The 19,890-nt window shown below is 39.4% G+C and overlaps 1 protein-coding gene across 3 annotated transcripts in view; it reads right to left on the bottom strand.

Annotated features, from left to right (window-relative positions):
* Positions 1-19,890, bottom strand: part of FRMD3 (FERM domain containing 3) — a 293,188-nt gene that overhangs the window by 118,552 nt on the left and 154,746 nt on the right. For all 3 annotated transcript variants that reach the window (XR_008376912.1, XM_053576329.1, XM_053576319.1), the window contains exon 3: positions 19,379-19,421. Coding sequence is in view for 2 of the 3 variants with exons in the window: in XM_053576329.1 (XP_053432304.1) it covers positions 19,379-19,421 (43 nt within the window). In the remaining variant the exon portion in view is untranslated. The remainder of the gene's footprint in view (positions 1-19,378; positions 19,422-19,890) is intronic.

Consider the following 19,890-nt stretch of genomic DNA (forward strand, 5'->3'; position numbering starts at 1 on the left):
AAGGTGAAAAAATAAATAATTCCCCCCAAATGTTCATCTACTATAGTTATGGATGACAAGATTCATAAAGGTATGAACTTGTCTTTCTTGTTCAGCTAATTGTTGATAAAAGATTGACTCTCTGCCTGTCTGGCTGAATGAATTAGTGAATAATAAACTGAAATTTTTGAAGCATATGTCAAGCCCTGCCATCACATTCATCCGTTGGTCCCTCCGGCAGAACCAAAACACTGTCTAGAAAGTCCACAGTCTGGACCATGATAGCAATTCCTAGGATTTACATTTTGATTTACATTTATAGCCTCTAGCTCTGTTCTTCCACCTCAACATATGGAACAAATTCAGGGACGCTGGAGTCAGTTACAGTAGCTACTTCCAGGGTGAGAATTAATAAATTCAATCAATAAATATCTATTGAGCACCTTAATAGGTACCAGGCATAATTTAAAATGTTGTGCAAATAACAACTGTGAACAGGCAAAAGCTCTGTCTTCAGGGAGGCCACATTCTTGTGGGGGGTAAACAGGCAAAACCAAAATAAGTAAGTGAAACATATAGGACATTAGAAGGTACATGCTGTAGAAAAGAATAAAGCAGAGAGATTTAAGGGGTGAGAGAAGACCCCCCTCCCCCTCTCTTCCTTCTCATCCCCTCTCTAATCAAATCCATGAAGGTAAGAGCAATTATTTATACTACCTTCTACAAAACCAAAGACAACCATTTGTAATTTTAAGTCACTAGCCAAGTAGATGGCGGATGATCTTTAAGCCCCAGAGTGGTGGTACTGGTCTGGGGTCAGCTGCTTAGCTGTTGAGCACCATATGCACACCAGCTGAGCAACTGCTAGAAAAAGGTGCCTTCCTAGGTTCAGCCTGGCCCCTGCCATGCTCCCTGGGACATGTCCAAGGTCCTGAATCTGCTTGTAGAGAGATGACTATACCCCCTTTCTCCAAGCTGCCAAGTGCCTCTGCCCAATCCAGCTTCTTTGTTGTCTTTGTCTTAGCTACAGAGAGGAAGGGAAGGAAAGGGAAGACTATCCATGCCACACATTTGGTGCAGACTCCTTCCTTCCTCACAAAGGAGCTATCTGATCCCAGCAGCAGCATCATGAACAGCCCCTGTGCATCTTCCTTAGGCCAGGCAGCATGGACACTCATGGGAGAAGAGGTCACGTCCCTCTCTGCTGTGTTCTTCAGCTTCAGCAATGACTAGGGCACACAGGATGGGGACAACCCTGGGCTCCCAGGAAATGAGTTTTGAGGGGGACTTCTGCATCTCCCTTTCAGAGGTGCTTGGATGGATCAAATGGGTTCTTGGCACATGCACATGGGGTGTTATCTAAATGGGAGGTTTTGTTTTGTTAGGATAAACGCTCCTGCCAAGAGACAAGAAGGAAAGGAGAAGGTGTAAATCAGAAGGAGGGCAAGATTGAATTGAACTCAGCTCAAGAGCTGAAAAACATTTATTCAGCCATGTAAACACTGAAAACAGAGGATACCACTGAGTAGCAGAGAGGAAAAAAGTGTAAAACCCACTTTAAAATGCCAGGAGCATGTAATTGCTCTGAGAACAGGAGGGCTCCTTTCACAGCCAACTCATACCTGCCAGACCAGAGCTGGAGACCAAGTGTCTCCTTGGGACAGCCCAGGGCCCCCCTCTTAAATCAGCAGATCCCAGGGTAGCTTTTCTTAAAATATAGAAGTCTTCCACCTGTCATCATAAAAAATCATAGGAAAATAAAAAGCCCAACATCAGGGTAGTGCATGCAATGTATACACAATATTTCTTATATACAGTCTGGCTTACAGGTGGGAAAAATCTCCCCAAGCCCCTTTAAAGAGCAGTTCAAGCATAGAGTCTGTGGCTCTAGCAGGTTATATGGCAATCCTGTATCTAGAATGTGTCTCTCTCATAGAGTTCCTTTTCTGGGACTCTTGAAAAACAAAACTAAACAAACAAAAAAAGAAACAAAGAAAAACCAAGTGTAATCAATTTGTCAGATTTTCAGACTCTGGAAAAATATTGCAAAGGGTTTACTATTGCAGATAGAACCTCTACCACCTGCAAATGTGCGGCTTACTTTCCATAAGGCCCTATCTAGGCATCAGAGGCTGGCAGCCTTTTCTATACAACCAATTTCTTTCTAAGCAAATGAACATCCTGCCTCCCATGTTTTTCAAGGGAGGCCTTTAGAGAGAGGACTGAGGAGGGAACCCCACATCCCTGTTGTGCACAAGCCATGCACAGTGACGCTAATGGATTCATCTGTGCTGCATTCAATAACGAAAGAGCTGAAAAGCACAAACTTATTTTTGCACAGATGCAAAATGACACTTGAGCACCAAAAGGGCAGAGTGTTGCTCCCTCATTCTCCAACTATGACTCTTGGGATATGCCTACATAAGCCAACCCCAAGAGTATAGTCTGTTAACAACTGCTGTCTTCGACTTGGAAATGATTATTATCATTTAACAACAACTGTGACTATCAGCGTCATCAGCCATGATGGTCCCTCCATCATGGTCGCTGAAATGATAGCCACTGCTGTCTCAGCTTTCAAAGCAGAGATGGATTTTTTAAATCATGTTTAATTCATTCTCTTCCTGGCATATTATCCCACCTGGGATTTTACCACACACAGTTGTGCCCACACACGTGCAGGATTGTGAGATGCTGAGCGGTTGCCTCATAAATACTTGGTCTCTGAATGCTCTGCCTGCCTGTGCCTATTCAGGAGAAGCTTGAAAAGAGACTTTGGGGTCTAATACTTCTAATATCGAATTCACTATCTGAAAAATTTGCTATAGGCAGCCTGAAAACTCTCAGCCCCCATTACCTCGTGTATAAAATGGAGATAATAATGGAACCAATTACACAGATAGAGGTCAACACATTTTCCCTGAAAAGGGCAAGAAAAGAAGTATTTTCAATTTGGGAACTCTCAAGGTCTCTGCTTTAACTACTCCACTCAGCTGCTGTATTGTGGAAGCAACCACCAATATGTAAACAAATGTGTATGGCTGTGTTCCAATTAACTCACTGAAATTTGAGTTTCATGTCATTTTCATATGTCACAGATACTATTCATCTTTTGATTTTTTTTTCTTTTTTGCTGTATGCATTCTTTTGTTTTTTTTCTTTTTTTTTTCTTTTTTATTGTTGGGGATTCAATGAGGGTACAATAAATCAGTTACACTGATTGTAATTGTTAGGTAAAGTCCCTTTTGCAATCATGTCTTGCCCCCATAAAGTGTGACACACACTAAGGCCCCACCCCCCTCCCTCCATCCCTCTTTCTGCCTCCCCCCCATAACCTTAATTGTCATTAATTGTCCTCATATGAAGATTGAGTACATAGGATTCATACTTCTCCATTCTTGTGATGCTTTACTAAGAATAATGTCTTCCACTTCCATCCAGGTTAATACGAAGGATGTAAAGTCTCCATTTTTTTTAATGGCTGAATAGTATTCCATGGTATACATATACCACAGCTTGTTAATCCATTCCTGGGTTGGTGGGCATTTAGACTGTTTCCACATTTTGGCGATTGTAAATTGAGCTGCAATAAACAGTCTAGTACAAGTGTCCTTATGATAAAAGGATTTCTTTCCTTCTGGGTAGATGCCCAGTAATGGGATTGCAGGATCAAATGGGAGGTCTAGGTTGAGTGCTTTGAGGTTTCTCCATACTTCCTTCCAGAAAGGTTGTACTAGTTTGCAGTCCCACCAGCAGTGTAAAAGTGTTCCCTTCTCTCCACATTCACGCCAGCATCTGCAGTTTTGAGATTTTGTGATGTGGGCCATTCTCACCGGGGTTAGATGGTATCTCAGGGTTGTTTTGATTTGCATTTCTCTAATATATAGAGATGATGAACATTTTTTCATGTGTTTGTTAGCCATTCGTCTGTCATCTTTAGAGAAAGTTCTATTCATGTCTCTTGCCCATTGATCTATGGGATTGTTGGCTTTTTTCATGTGGATTAATTTGAGTTCTCTATAGATCCTAGTTATCAAGCTTTTGTCTGATTGAAAATATGCAAATATCCTTTCCCATTGTGTAGGTTGTCTCTTTGCTTTGGTTATCGTCTCCTTAGCTGTACAGAAGCTTTTCAGTTTAATGAAGTCCCATTTGTTTATTTTTGTTGTTATTGCAATTGCCATGGCGGTCTTCTTCATGAAGTCTTCCCCCAGGCCAATATCTTTCAGTGTTTTTCCTATGCTTTCTTTGAGGACTTTTATTGTTTATGCCTTAAATTTAAGTCCTTCATCCATCGTGAATCAATTTTTGTGAGTGGGGAAAGGTGTGGGTCCAGTTTCAGTCTTTTACATGTAGACATCCAGTTCTCCCAACACCATTTATTGAATAGGGAGTCTTTCCCCTAAGGTAAGTTCTTGTTTGGTTTATCAAAGATTAGGTGGTTGTAAGATGTTAGTTTCATTTCTTGGTTTTCAATTCGATTCCAAGTGTCTATGTCTCTGTTTTTGTGCCAGTACCATGCTGTCTTGAGCACTATGGCTTTGTAGTACAGACTAAAATCTGGTATGCTGATGCTCTCAGCTTTATTTTTATTACTAAGAACTGCCTTAGCTATACGGGGTTTTTTCTGGTTCCATACAAAATGCAGAATCATTTTTTCCAAATCTTGAAAGTACAATGTAGGTACTTTGATAGGAATGGCATTGAATAGGTAGATTGCTTTGGGAAGTATAGACATTTTAACAATGTTGATTCTTCCCATCCATGAGCATGGTATGTTCTTCCATTTGTTAATATCCTCTGCTATTTCCTTTCTGAGGATTTCATAGTTTTCTTTATAGAGGTCCTTGACCTCCTTCGTTAGGTATATTCCTAGGTATTTCATTTTCTTTGAAACCATGGTGAAGGGAGTTGTGTCCTTAATTAGCTTCTCATCTTGACTGTTATTGGTGTATACAAAGGCTACTGACTTGTGGACATTGATTTTATATCCTGAAACATTACTGTATTTTTTGATGACTTCTAGGAGTCTTGTGGTTGAGTCTTTGGGGTTCTCTAAGTATAAGATCATGTCGTCAGCAAAGAGGGAGAGTTTGACCTCCTCTGCTCCCATTTGGATTCCCTTTATTTCCTTGTCTTGCCTAATTGTATTGGCTAGAACTTCCAGCACTACGTTGAATAGTAAAGGTGACAGAGGACAACCTTGTCTGGTTCCAGTTCTAAGAGGAAAAGCTTTGAGTTTTACTCCATTCAGTAAAATATTGGCTGTGGGTTTGTCATAGATAGCTTCAATCAGTTTTAGAAATGTGCCACCTATGCCTATACTCTTCAGTGTTCTAATTAGAAAAGGATGCTGGATTTTATCAAATGCTTTTTCTGCATCTATTGAGAGGATCATGTGATCTTTATTTTTGCCTCTGTTAATATGGTGGATAACGTTTATGGACTTGCGTATGTTAAACCAGCCTTGCATCCCTGGGATGAAGCCTACTTGATCATGATGAATGACTTTTTTGATGATAAGCTGTAATCTATTGGCTAGGATTTTGTTGAGAATTTTTGCATCTATATTCATGAGTGAGATTTGTCTGAAATTCTCCTTTTTGTTTGGGTCTTTTCCTGGTTTTGGTATCAGGGTGATGTTTGCTTCATAGAATGTGTTGGGGAAGATTCCTTCTTCCTCAGTTTTTTGGAATAATTTCTGCAGTACAGGAATAAGCTCTTCCTTGAAGGTTTGATAGAATTCTGGAGTGAAGCCATCTGGACCAGGGTATTTTTTAGTTGGAAGCTTTTTTATTGTTTCTTTGATCTCAGTGCTTGAAATTGGTCTGTTCAGGAGCTCTATTTCTTCCTGGCTAAGTCTAGGGAGAGGGTGTGATTCCAAATATTGATCCATTTCCTTCACATTGTCAAATTTCTGGGCATAGAGTTTCTGGTAGTATTCAGAGATGATCTCTTGTATCTCTGTGGGATCAGTTGTTATTTCCCCTTTATCGTTTCTGATTGAGGTTACTAGAGATTTTACTTTTCTATTTCTAGTTAGTCTGGCCAATGGTTTATCTATTTTATTTATTTTTTCAAAAAACCAACTCCTTGTTTCATTAATTTTCTGAATGATTCTTTTGTTTTCAATTTCATTGATCTCTGATTTGATTTTGGATATTTCTTTTCTTCTACTGAGTTTAGGCTTAGATTGTTCTTCTTTTTCCAATTCCATAAGATGGCTTCTGAGATTGTTGATGCGCTCTCTTTCTATTTTTCGAATGTAGGCATTAGAAAGTGATGAATTTTCCTCTCAAAACTGCTTTTGCAGTATCCCACAGGTTTTGGTAGCTTGTGTCTTCATTGTTGTTATGCTCAAGGAAGTTAATGATTTCCTGTTTTATTTCTTCCTGCACCCATCTGTTATTCAACAGAAGATTGTTTAATTTCCATGCCTTTGGGTGGGGTTGAGCATTTTTGTTAGAGTTGAGTTCCACCTTTAGTGCCTTATGGTCTGAAAAGATACAAGGTAAAATTTCAATTCTTTTGATTCTGTTGATATTTGTTTTGTGTCCCAGGATATGATCAATTTTGGAGAATGTTCCATGGGGTGATGAGAAGAATGTATATTCTTTATCTTTGGGGTGGAGTGTTCTATATGCATCTATCAAGCACAGTTCTAGGGTCTGCTTTAAATCTCTTATATCTTTGTTTAATTTCTGTTTAGAGGATCTGTCCAGGTCTGTAAGAGGAGTGTTAAAGTCCCCTGTTATGATGGTATTATCAGATATCATATTGCTCAGACTGAGTAAGGTCTGTTTCAAGATCTGGGAGCATTTAAATTGGGTGCATAAATATTTAGAATTGAAATGTCTTCTTGTTGTAGTTTTCCCTTGACCAATATAAAGTGACCATCTTTGTCTTTTTTGACTTTAGTTGCTTTAAATCCACATGTATCTGAAAATAAGATTGCAACTCCTCTTTTCTTCTGAATTCCATTTGCCTGAAAAATTGTCTTCCAACCCTTGACTCGGAGCTTTAATTTGTCTTTTGAAGCCAGGTGTGTTTCTTGCAGACAGCAAATGGATGGCTTGTGTTTTTTAATCCAGTCAACCAATCTATGTCTCTGCAGTGGGGAATTCAAGCCATTAACATTTATTGAGATAATTGATAAGTGTGGTAGTATTCTATTCATCTTATTTTGTGAGAGTCCATTGCTTAGTTTTATCTTTTGCATCAGTGTGGAGGTTAGGTTCTGTCCTTTAATTTCTGAGTTCTTACTTTGCTGCTGATCCATTGTGGTGGTCAGTGTGCAGAACAGGTTGAAGTATTTCCTGTAGAGCTGGTCTTGTTGTGGCGAATTTCCTCCCTGTTTGTATATCCGTAAATGATTTGATTTCTCCATCAATTTTGAAGCTTATCTTAGCAGGGTACAGAATTCTGGGCTGGAAATTGTTCTGTTTAAGTAGATTAAAGGTAGATGACCATTGTCTTCTTGCTTGGAAAGTTTCATTAGAGAAGTCTGCGGTCACTCTGATGGATTTGCCCCTGTAGGTCAACTGGCGCTTACTCCTGGCAGCTTGCAGAATCTTTTCTTTTGTCTTGACTTTGGACAGGTTCATCACAGTGTGTCTTGGAGAAGCTCGGTTAGAATTGAGGCGACCTGGGTCCGATATCCCTCTGAAAGCAGTGTGTCAGAATCTTTGGTGATATTTGGGAAATTTTCTTTTATAATATTCTGTAGTATGGCTTCCATTCCTCTGGGGCATTCTTCTTCCCCTTCTGGAATTCCTATAACTCGTATGTTGGAACGCTTCATAAAGTCCCATAATTCTGACAGTGAACGTTCTGCTTTCTCTCTCTTCTTTTCTGCCTGTTTTACTATCTGAGTTATCTCAAGAACTTTGTCTTCTACCTCTGAAATTCTTTCTTCTGCATGGTCTAACCTGTTGCTCATACTTTCCATTGCATCTTTAAGTTCCCTAATTGACTGTTTCAGTTCCTTCAGGTCTGCTATATCCTTTTTATATTCTTCATATCATTCATCTCTTATTTGATTCTGTTTTTGGATTTCCTTTTGGTTATTTTCCACTTTATTAGCAATTTCCTTCATTGTTTCCATCATTTCTTTCATTGTTTTCAACATGTGTATTCTAAATTCCCTTTCTGTCATTCCTAACATTTCTTTACAGGTGGAATCATATGCAGTAGCTCCCTCATGGTCCCTTGGTGGGGTTGTTGTAGACTGGTTCTTCATGTTGCCTGGAGTTTTCTGCTGATTCTTCCTCATGAGTGATTTCTTTTATCTGTTTCCTTGCCCTAATTTTCCTTTCACTTCCTCTTTCTCTTTAAGTTCTTGTGCCTGTGGAAGTTGTGGGCGGGTTTAGACGGATTGCACACATGCGACCACTTGCCGGTTTTCTACTGTTTTAGTCCTCCTCTTGGGGTCCAGAAGTCTCTCGCTAACTCCCTGTATCCTCATAGGAGTGATGATAGGCAGATCCCACCAGCCAGAGATGCCTGGAGTCCTATCTCCCCAGACTCACGGTGCCCAGATGCAAGGAAGCTGTTACTCGGCCGCCATCTTGCTCCGCCTCGCTGTATGCATTCTTAATGAAACACTTGAAGCACCGTCTCAGGGGAGGTTTTCTTTTCCTGGACTGTCCAGAGGAGTTTCAAGAAGTATCCAGGGGGTTGTCTAAGGGCAAGAGCCAATAACTGGAGCTCTGAGAATTGCTGCTGCTTAGAGGCCTCTTCTCGGTTATTGAAGACCTTGAACGCCAGGTTGATGAGACCTCATGGAGAGGGGTCTGGGGGCCCTAGCAGGATTTTTAGAGTTTTTCTGGATATCAGCTGCAGAGTTTTTTTTTTTCTTTTGCGGTCAGAGTTTCGCAGATTAACGCTTGATCCGGGAGAGGAGGAAAAGGGAAGTAGGAGTAAAAAGAGTGAGCTGGAGCGTGAAAGAAGGAATCATCTTTTGATTTTTTTTAACTATTTCAAAATGTGATACCTATTCCTAGCCCAAAGGTGGCATCCAGGTTTGGCTCACTACCCTGAGAGAGATCATGATGAGGATGGTGTGAGTTAATAAAGGTAAACCCCGATGAACTCATAATCACTATCATTATGCTATAGTGAAGGAAAGAAGCAACATCATTGAGGTAGAGTGCTCCAACTTGCCTTAGCCCTTTACCTTGGTTGAAACAGTGAGAGAGAACTGTCATCTCTCAGAAAGCAGTGGGGATGAAATAAGTATAAAAGAGGTGCATATATGAAGAGCTATTTGGCAGTCCTGGCCTCTCAACGATGCTGCCTAAGCCTAGGGTATGGTGACCTGAGAATTTTAGCCAAAAAGTTAGCAAGACCACATGAAACTGAAAGCAAGATCTAGGCAGCTGTTGCTGTTGATGATGTGTAACTAACTGGACCCTTGGAAGCCAGGATGGTTAAGTATAAATCAACATGTTGTAATAACGATAACAGCTCACTCCAATTATTTATGTAACTTGGTATTGAGACTTTACCCTATAAAATCACACCTAAAAATCAGGCATTATGAAGAATTTCCAACCAAATGGAAGCATGAATGAAGTGTTCCTACTGGCTTGGCACATGTTTGAATCTTCCCGTGGTCATCAGATGCCACGTGTGGAAACTCATGGCCCACTGCATGAGTTACCTACCATTTAGACATTTATGCTGCCAACACATGTAGTTTGGGACCCCATAAGCCTTTATGAAAGACTGTGGGTATTGCTGAAGGAATAAGGAGGCCCCTAGAATGACTGTCCCTGTAACATATGGGCTCCTGCCAGGGGAGGCTCCTATTCCTTCTGCATACCCCACTACCCCATCACGCTCCCCTCCTTCCCATGAGGAGTAGGGCTGAGTCCTCTCTGAAGCTCCAGAACCTACCACTGAACCCAATCAGAATGATTCCAATGTCACCATTGACAACACCATAAGGACAAAATTAAAAATTAGAAATCTGTTGCTGGCCAAATGTGCACATCATTTAGAATTGCATGCTCTAAAATTAAGGAGTTTTCAAAAATGCAAGCTAGTATGTTCCTTTTGGAAAGAAGTTTGGAGAACACTCAGGGATCTAAATGTAGACCTGCCATTCGGTCCTGCAATTCCTCTACTAGGTGTATATCCAAAAGACCAAAAATCATTTGGCAACAAAGATATTTGCACCAGATTGTTCATTGCAGCTCAATTCATAATTGCCAAGTCTTGGAAGAAGCCTGAGTGCCCATCGACCCATGAATGGGTATATGTATAAATTATGGTATATGTATACCATGGAATGCTATGCAGCATTAAAAAAGGATGGAGACTTTACCTCTTTTATGTTTACATGGATAGAGCTGGAAAATATTCTTCTTAGTAAAGTATCTCAGGAACGGAAAAAAAATCCAATGTACTCAATACTACTATAAAACTAATTTATAATCACTCACACTTTCATATGAGAGATGAATCAAACTATAGCCCAGGATGAAGGAGGGAAGTAGAGGAGGATGGGAAGGGAGGGGGGTAGTTTAATAGAGGGAGGGTTAATGGTGGGAACAGACCTATGGAGCATATTGCAAGGGTACAAGTCAAATCTATCAAGTATTGAACACAAATGTCTTAACACTGTGATTAAGTAAATGAGGTGAAAGCTATGTTAATTAGTAGGATGTATGCACTCTAATTTGTACAAATAATCAACACATTGAATCCCACAAAGGTGTAAATGTATTCATGATCTATGTATATATAACTTAATAAAAAAAATTAAGGTGTTTTGTCATTATTATTGTTACCATTATTCCTTCCATATTGGGAAATAAAGAAAGAGCACTACATAAAAACCATTTATAAGCTCAAATTACATTAACTTTCTGGGAGAAGGACCAAACATGGAAATTTCTGATGAAACAGTTGAATGTGGGAGAAAAAGAGACACCTGGCCAAGTCTACTGAGCTATTGCTAGAATAAGGGAAATCAGCTTCCAAAGCTGAAGATCCTCCATGGTTGAAAAAAAAAATCGCAGCTGCTCTTCCTGGAAAGAAGTACTAGGAAGAAGAAACCTGGAAAGAGCAAAAAGAGCCAAAACTAAACCACAGTAGTTGGGGACTTCATGTTTTTATTTATGTAGTGGGTTGTGTTTGGTTGTATGCTTTGCTTCCTTTTTTAAAGAACATGGCAATGGAACTTCTTCTACCCTGTTTTCCTGAAAATAAGACTTCCCCTGAAAATAAGACCTAGCGCATCTTTGGGAGCACACCTTAAAATAAGACACTGTCTTATTTTCAGGGAAACAGAGTACCTGCTCCCTAAAAGGAGCATGTCAGTTCTACTCAACAGGTGTTTATTATGAACCAATTATATGCACAACTTTGTACTAAGCCATGGAGCAGGTGAAAAAATGTTCCAAACCCAATGCTAGGGATGTGATTACACAAGTATAGGGTTATATATGAGGACAATAGGACAGGCTTCCCCTGGAGATGGAGTTACTAACACTATAAGGATTTGGGGAAGTAAATGTGTAAAGCTTTAGTGTCAGAAGCGTGTGATCAAGTTCCTCAACAAACAATATACACAAAAGGCAGGGTGGTGAGCGGGCTGAGGGAATCAGCCACAAAGCAAAGGCATGAAAGTCACCCAAAGAGTGAAGACAGATAATAAGTTTGAGATGTCTAAAAAAAAAAAAAGAAAAGAAAAACTCATGTCCACCTGGAACCTCAGAGTGTTACCCTACTTACAAACAGAGGCTCTGCAGATGTAATTAATTAAGCTATGATGAGGCCACACTTCACTGACTGGTATCTTTATGAGAGAAAGGAAAGGGAGGCTTGGACACAGACACAGAGAAACACTGGAAGAAGCTTGTGAAGCTGCAGAGTGGAGAGATACAGCTCCAAGCTAAAGAATGCCAAGGCTGCCAGAAACCAGGAGAAGCCACAAGAGGCAGGAAAGGACCCTTCAGAGCCTGCTGACACCTTGGTTTTGGACTTCTTGCCTCGGAAACTAGATGAGAGTAAATTTCTGTTGTTTTAAGCCACCCAGTGTGTGATAACTTGTTATAGCAGCCCCAGGAAACTAATACTCTCAGCAAGGGGAGCGACGGGGAGAGCAAATAGAGTCAAGCATTCAAACTGGCCTCCTGAGCCAGCACAGCACCTGTGCCTCTTGTCTTTCTGTTCATTACACCGGGGAAAACTGATGCTGTCAGTGCATGCTCCTTCTCTCTCTCCCCCATACTGAAAAAAATCATTCATCAGCAAGAGAGCTATTTGTCACATCAGCCCCAAGGGGGACGCTGGAAAGCTAAGCAATGTAACATAAAGGTAAAGTACCACGAGTATCAACGTCAGAGTGAGAAGTGTCATACCATCTCAGGGTTCCAGGCAGAACTGTCATAACTTTTGACAAGTAGCACCACTGGCATCAGCCAGCAATCTGACTCAGTATTGCAATTATGGCTGAGGTTGGGCGTCTTCCTCCCTCTATTATGCAGAGGCTGGGCATCTTCCTCACTCTGACTTTCAAGCAGACGTCATTTCCAAGTTCCCCTGTGCCCCTTCAGGGTGCTTCGCAGGAGCAAGAACAGTTCTTAACTACCCTGCTGCGCTAATGAGGCCTCAGACAGGCACCAGCAGGGATCAAGCAGAGAGCCTGTTTAGAAGAGTGAGTGAGCGTCCTTTCATTTAGGTCTGTTTTTATAGTACATGCCTAACGCATAATGCACCCAATTCCTTTCTCTTTCTCTTTCTTGATGTTTACATAAAGCTTTCTCTCCTTCTGTCTATGTTCTCTTTTTTATTGCTCAATGATACATAACATATTCTCATTGTAAAAGATCTGACTCTAACACAACTAAATGTAACAAAAATGTGAAAGCCTCATGTCCATTCACCCACTCTCTTTCCCACAGGAAACCACTATTGAGGGTACAAGTTTCCAGTCGCCCTTCTATGCATTTGTAGAGTCACATAAAAATAACCTTTTAGGGCGGCACCTGTGGCTCAGTGGCGCCTGTGGTCCCATACACCAAGGGTGGTGGGTTCGAACCCGGCCCCGGCCAAACTGCAACAACAAAAAATAGCCAGGCATTCTCATGGGCGCCTGTAGTCCCAGCTACTCAGGAGGCTGAGGCAAGAGCATCGCTTAAGCCCAGGAGTTGGAGGTTGCTGTGAGCTGTGACACCACAGCACTCTACCAAGGGCAATAAAGTAAGACTCTATCTCTATAAAAAAAAATAATAATAACTTTTATTTTCATATGAATGGATCATTCCATATGTGGTATTTTTGCCTGCTTTTTCAACTTAACAATATAGCTTTGTAATAAATATTTTCTTGTCAACAATACATGTCTACCTTGTTCTTTTTAATGACTGCATCTATTTCTCATACTTTATTTAGCCTTGACAAAATTACTGGCCTTTTAAGCAATTATAAGCAATGGTGCAGTGGACATCTTTGCCTAATACATACCCGTGTGTGAATAAATTTTGCTTTAGCTAGAGTCACAGAAATAGACTTGCTGGATCAGGAGACATAGATGTTTTTAGTCTTGAAAGATACAGGCAAATTTCCCTTCCAATTGGCTTTTCCACTTTATATATTCTCACCAGAAATGTTACCCTCATCCTCATCAACTGGATATTATCAATAATTACAATTTTCTCAAAATAGTAAATAAAAAGCATCTTATTTCAATTTGCATTTCCTTTGTTACTAATGATGATGAGCATCTGTGACTTTATTGGTCATTTATTTTCCTTCCATCTCTGCCCCTTTTGTGCATTTTTCTGTTGAGTTGTTCATCTTTTTTGCTTTGTATTTCAAAATACTTTAAACTTTATATATTCATCATATACAAAATATGTATATAAATATACTTTATATATTCATCATATTACTACTAGTTATACATTTGGGAAAGGTTCTTCCCTTTGTTTTGCCTGTGTTCTAATTTGTTTATAGTTTGTTTTATGGTCATTCATTCAACAAACATCTACTGAGTTCTACTCCATGCAGTAAACCCTCACTACTGCAATGGTCCACAACCTTCTCCCGCCTCACAATGCCATCCTGGGGTACAGGGAAGGCGAAAAGCTCTTGACATGGGAAAAATACTGCAAAATGGAGCATGTACTTTCAAGTGACTATATTTAAATTATGTATTGATGGAGAAATTTTCTGAAAGAGATCAAATTCTAGATTAGCAGATCCTGAGTATTCTGGAGGTGACAAAATTAAACTGTTTGCCCTTAGGGAAAAGTAGGGATCACAATCAAGATGCATTTAGTCATAGGAAAATAATATTGCATTTCTGCACATCTGAGCCATAGTGTGTAACTTTAAAATCTTTTCATGCTTAATATAATTTGTGCAGACACAGATCCTGTCAACATAGAATAGCTATCATTTTGATATGTGCTATGCATGTACACACACTGCACCACATTCCACAGTTATAGGGTCAAGGCTAAAAGCAGTAAGGGGAAAGAGTCACTGTTACATTGCATAGCAACACCCCTTCATGAAAATCAAGGACTCTGAAAACGAAACATTCAAAATTATGCTACTTTAGTTAACACTTTGTTTGCATGCAATCTGTTATGTGAGTAATCTTTAAAAAATCCCCAAAAAGATCAACAGCTTATCTCACATTTGTACCTACAGACATGCAGTGACACAGGGAAATGAGAAAGATATTCCCCTCAACACTGCTCAGAGAATTATGCGGCCTACCTGCATTTTTACTAATAAGTGAGCAATGATTAAAAATTTGATTTTTAAGTCTCCATTTCCAGAAAGGATGAACTAGTTGCAGCCCACCCTGTGTCTCTTGATGAATGCAGCTATAAAACCTAGACAGGATACGTGTGGCAGCTATTTAAAGACTCTGAAAAGTAAATCATGGCAGGCAGATTGGAAAGGAAGACAAGAATTCAAAGGACCACTAAACCAGTTGTGAGTTCCACATTTTCCCCCCTGGTATCACCTGGCCAGCACCTGGAGACACCTGGAAGAAGACATTGACTCAGAGAAAACACCAAAAGAAACTTGTAGCTAAGGCTTAAGGAGTAAGAAAGAAAAGGGAGTTCTGGCAGAAACAGAAAATGGACAGGGGGCTGGAGATATCTTTTCTGAAAGTTTTTAAAGATAATTATTAAATAGTCATAAAACTAATCAAATTATATTTCATATTGAGTGAGTTGTAGTAAATCATGGTTTTTGAGAAAAAGGTCCATTTCATTTCAGCTGTCAGATGTATATACCGAAAGTCGTTCTGTGGAATCTGTGGTCATGTCCTCTCTTTCATTCCTGATATTGGTAATTTGTGCCTTTTTTTTTTTTTTTTTCATTTTTTCTCCTGGGCCTTCCTAGTTCATCACTTTCTTAATATTTTCTTTTTTTTACTTTCTTAATATTTTCAACAACTAACTTCTATTCCCATTGGTTTTTTGTATTGTATATTGATAAACCAGCAAATTAGCTAAATATCAGAGTCATTAGGCTGGCTTAAGCCAGTGACTTTTTAAATCAGCCTCAAAGGTTACATGCTGTATGATTCCCTTCATATGACATTCTGAAAAGACAAAACTATACTAACATAAAATATATCAGTTGTTGCTAGTGGTCAGGGTGAGGTAACCACAAAGAAGTAGCACAAGGGAGGTTTGGGGAGTGAGGAAAATCAGGATTCTATCTATATCCTGACTATACTGGAGGTCATAAAAATATTTAAGTGTTAAAATTCACAGAACTTCACACCAACATAAAGTCAATTTTACCATGTTAATTTTAAAAATAAAATTTAATGTCTCTCTTAAGTTCACAGGAGAAATAAGACTCTGATTTAAGAAGCATCTCAATTTAACAATGATCCCAATTTAAGTAACTAACTGGTTTTTCAATTAAACAAATATTTCCCTTCCTTCAGAAACTTGAAGTGACCAGAAAAATAAGTTCAATTACGTCTATTTTCAACAAGGTTTTGGGGAAACAAGAATTATCAGGTAACATTTGTGTGAGAAAATTGCTGCAAGATCCTTAGGTGGATATTTCTCACAAAGGAGGAAATTTAAACTATGAATAACTTTTGATTCAATGATTCCATTTCTAAGAATTTTTAGTACAGATGTACTTTCACAAGATGCAAGAATGTATACAATCATGTTTATCACAGTATAATTTATAACAATAAAATATTAGAAACAACTTTGGTCTCCCTTAATAAATAAGTTATACAATGCATGCAACCATGAGAAAACCATTTTCTAAGATGAACAATTATCAACTGCTGTATTGAAAAATCTCTAAAATTGGGCGGCGCCTGTGGCTCAAGGAGTAGGGCGCCAGTCCCATATGCCGGAGGTGGTGGGTTCAAACCCAGCCCTGGACAAAAAAAAAAAAAAAAAAAAAACATGAAAAATCTCTAAAATTAATTAAGAAAAAATGACAAGGTGAAGAACAATATATAGAAATTGATCTTCTTGTTGTTTATAAAAGGCTTTATATATGTTGGGGAATTATACATGCCCCAGAATAATAAGGGCATACAAAATATTCCTGGAAGGATACACAAAGTATCATTAGCAATAGTTATTTCTTTGGAGTGAGTTTGGGACAAAAGGGGAAGAAGAAAAGAAATAATTTTGGTCTTCATTTTAAACAGGTCTGAACTGTTTGAAAAAAATCACAAACATGATTTTTTTTAACTAATACTAAAAAATGATGCCTTTATACAAGTTTTATTAATCAGGACAGTTGATATTCAACTCTGGGAAACACTATTCCTGGGAGCACCCAAAGTCAGAAAGACCTTAATAGGATCAGAGCAAAGAACCTGAATGTTATCATTCTCTGTGAGTGAGAACCAGTTCCTCAAAGGAATTATGCAGCCATCGCTTACTGAAAGGGAGGAACAGTATAAAAGGATAAAACTGCCTGGGACCCTGCAACCAGACCCTTTTGATAAATTCAGGAATGAGTCCCAAAAATCGGACTCAGTTTCTCTGTGTTAACAATACCATAAGCCCTAGTTTTATTTTTTTTTCTAGTTTATAGTAAATATTTCCAGGATAAATGTACAAGAACATAGAAATTCTTGATACTGAAAGACATCATCAATAATAATGAAATTAGGTTCATCATCTTAGGAAAATTACATATTTTTTTGTTCACTAATGTCCTTAGCAATACAACAGGGCACTGGGTGATGGGTGAGACCTTTGCCAGTTCCTAGAATCAGTGAATCACCCTCTCTGGTTTAGAAATTGAATTTTACACAATTCTTTTACTCAGATCCTATTTGTCATTAGATTGAAATTGGTTAGTAGTCAAATGTCAGTCTTTAAACCATTGTTATAAAACATTATCCTCATCAGTTTGTTGTCCGTGTTTGCTAAAGACAACATTCTAAAGTAGTAAATTCTTCGTAAGTTTTACATTTCTCATAAAGTTTAATTTTTTCTTCTTTTAAGTGTATAAGTGTCTTTAAAGATAAATTCATATTTTAAAAATGCATGGCCTAAGAAAAAAAGGAAAATACTGCATGACATATAACAACCAAAGCCAAAGCCACTTAATATACTGGAAAATAGCCTACATATTTTAACATATATAAATAAAATCTCGATATTTGGCAATTAAGGAATAAAAGCTAAGCATCATATGAAATCAGCACATTGTACCCCATAATGCATTAATGTATGCATGATCTATGTGTTTATGACTTAATAAAAAAAAAGCTAAGAGTCAGTTATTTTTTCTCAGACATGTTTGATTCTGATTATCCTGCATATCATATTATTTGGAACCTCCTGAGACCGTTGTCCTATTATTTCTACTTAGATATATGTCCAACTCCATTCCAGCCTTACCCCAACTCTGTTCCAGCCGTGCCCTAACAATTTGGCCTCCCTGGACTTCCTGGCCCTACTGCTGCACCTGTGCTCATCTCAACACACAGAGCCTGTCCTTAAAAGAGGGAAGAGGGAGGGAGGAGGAAAATAAAGGAAGAGAGGGAAGTAGGGATGGAGAGGCAGGAAGAGAGAGCAAAAGGGAAAGGGAGTGAAGGGATAAGAAGAGAGTTAAGAAAGAGGTGTGTTGGATGTGAAGGCGATCTGGCTGTGACATCTGTCATCCCATTGATCACCAAGGTTGATTTGGCTGATCTGGCTGGGTAGGCGGGTGTCCCCTTTCTCCCTCACGGCTCCATGTGTGTCCTTCCCGAAGCTGTGCACTCGGTCGAAGAGGACGACCTTCCCCGATAGAGAAGGACCATTCATCGGTCAAGGGTATACAAGTAGCTGCGTTCCCCTGCTAGAACCTCCAAACAAGCTCTCAAGAAAGAGATATGTTGGTTGCTAATTTGTACTAGTTGTTCAGTTTCTTACTTCTCCCACCTGAAAATACTGCCCAGAATAATTTCTTTATATTTAAAAAAGAAAAGAATCCCTTGAATGATGACAAGTGACATAATATGCACTAATTTGATCTCTGTTGAGAAACTGATTGATCGTCTACATTTCAGAGCCTTGGGAAAGTTGACACAGAGACATAAATGGATTGGGGGAGGGACTGGCAATGAATTTCTGAGGTGCATTTCAGAAGTTCCAGATTTGCTACAGCCTGGCTTGAGTGGCCAGGACAAAACATCGTGTCACCCAGGACTGCTGGTTAACAACCTGCTCATGGTGCCCCAGAGGAATGATCAGGGATTGGAGAAGATGTTGTTACCCAAGTCAACTTTTCCAAGAGCTCATTAGTCAAAAAAAGAAAGAAAAAAGGAGATTAGAGCATCAGAGCTTTAAAACAATTACCCAGAAAAATTGTTTTTACTTCATTTTTGAGAGTTTGAGAAGTTGAAAGAATAGTACAAATTCTGTAAAGTTAATAGCAAGATCTTAGTTTCCAAACACACCTGCTTCTTCCATCCCCGTCCAGACTGCACTTCCTCCCACTCTGAACCACTTACCAGCAATACCCCCAGTCAGAACGAACCAGGTACCTGTCGGCCATGTTTAAGGGATATTTAACCATCTAATTCCAAAGCCCCTGTTCAAATATGAAATATGAGGACAAGATGGTGGAAAAAGGGTAAGGCTCAGAAGACAACAGGAATAATAGTGACTTCCAGGGGTCACCAGGGTCAGACAAAAAGAGAAGACACCCAGATCTCCTGGAAGAAACCCCTCTACCCCCATACCGCTTCACTCTATACCAGCGATTCTCAACCTATAGGTCACAACCCACAGGAACTGTATTAAAGGGTCACGGCATTAGGAAGGTTGAGAACCACTGCTCTATACATTTTTTGCCCTGGCAGGAGAAACTTTTTCAGGAAATAGACTGTTATCTTTGGACATTTTTATAGCAAAAAAAAAAGCCCCAAATTGACACTTACATTTCATTTGCTTGGAGATGGATTTGTTAGGCTCAAGCCAGTGCTGCAGAGAAAAAGAAAAAAAGCAGAGGTCAGAGGTCAAATTGCTGACCTACACAATGCATGCTTAATAACTAAAAGGAGTTCCAAAGCACAGCCTCGGTTTCCATAGATACTCCTCAGCGTTCCACCCTCTGAAGACCAAAATAAATAACTGGGCAATAATCATAACCTAGACAAGGTATAAATTACAGAGAGTTAACATTTTCTGAGCAATATTTGAGTTATCCAGTTGCTAAGTGAAGAGAACAAAGGAGAAAATATGCACTTAAATGGGATGTCAGAGAAGCTCTAGTTGACTCCTGGGTGATTCTTTGAACCCTCTTGCTCTGGGAAAGTCACAGATGTCTAAAGACTTTGAGCATTTGACAATCATGACAGCATCAGCACCCAGTTCCCCTTCCACACAAGATTCCATAAGGTGAACATTGGCCAAGCCAGCTTCAGCTCCATCACACCCAGGGACAAGTCTT

This window comes from Nycticebus coucang, chromosome 2, assembly GCF_027406575.1.
Source record: "Nycticebus coucang isolate mNycCou1 chromosome 2, mNycCou1.pri, whole genome shotgun sequence".
Taxonomy (NCBI): Eukaryota; Metazoa; Chordata; class Mammalia; order Primates; family Lorisidae; genus Nycticebus; species Nycticebus coucang.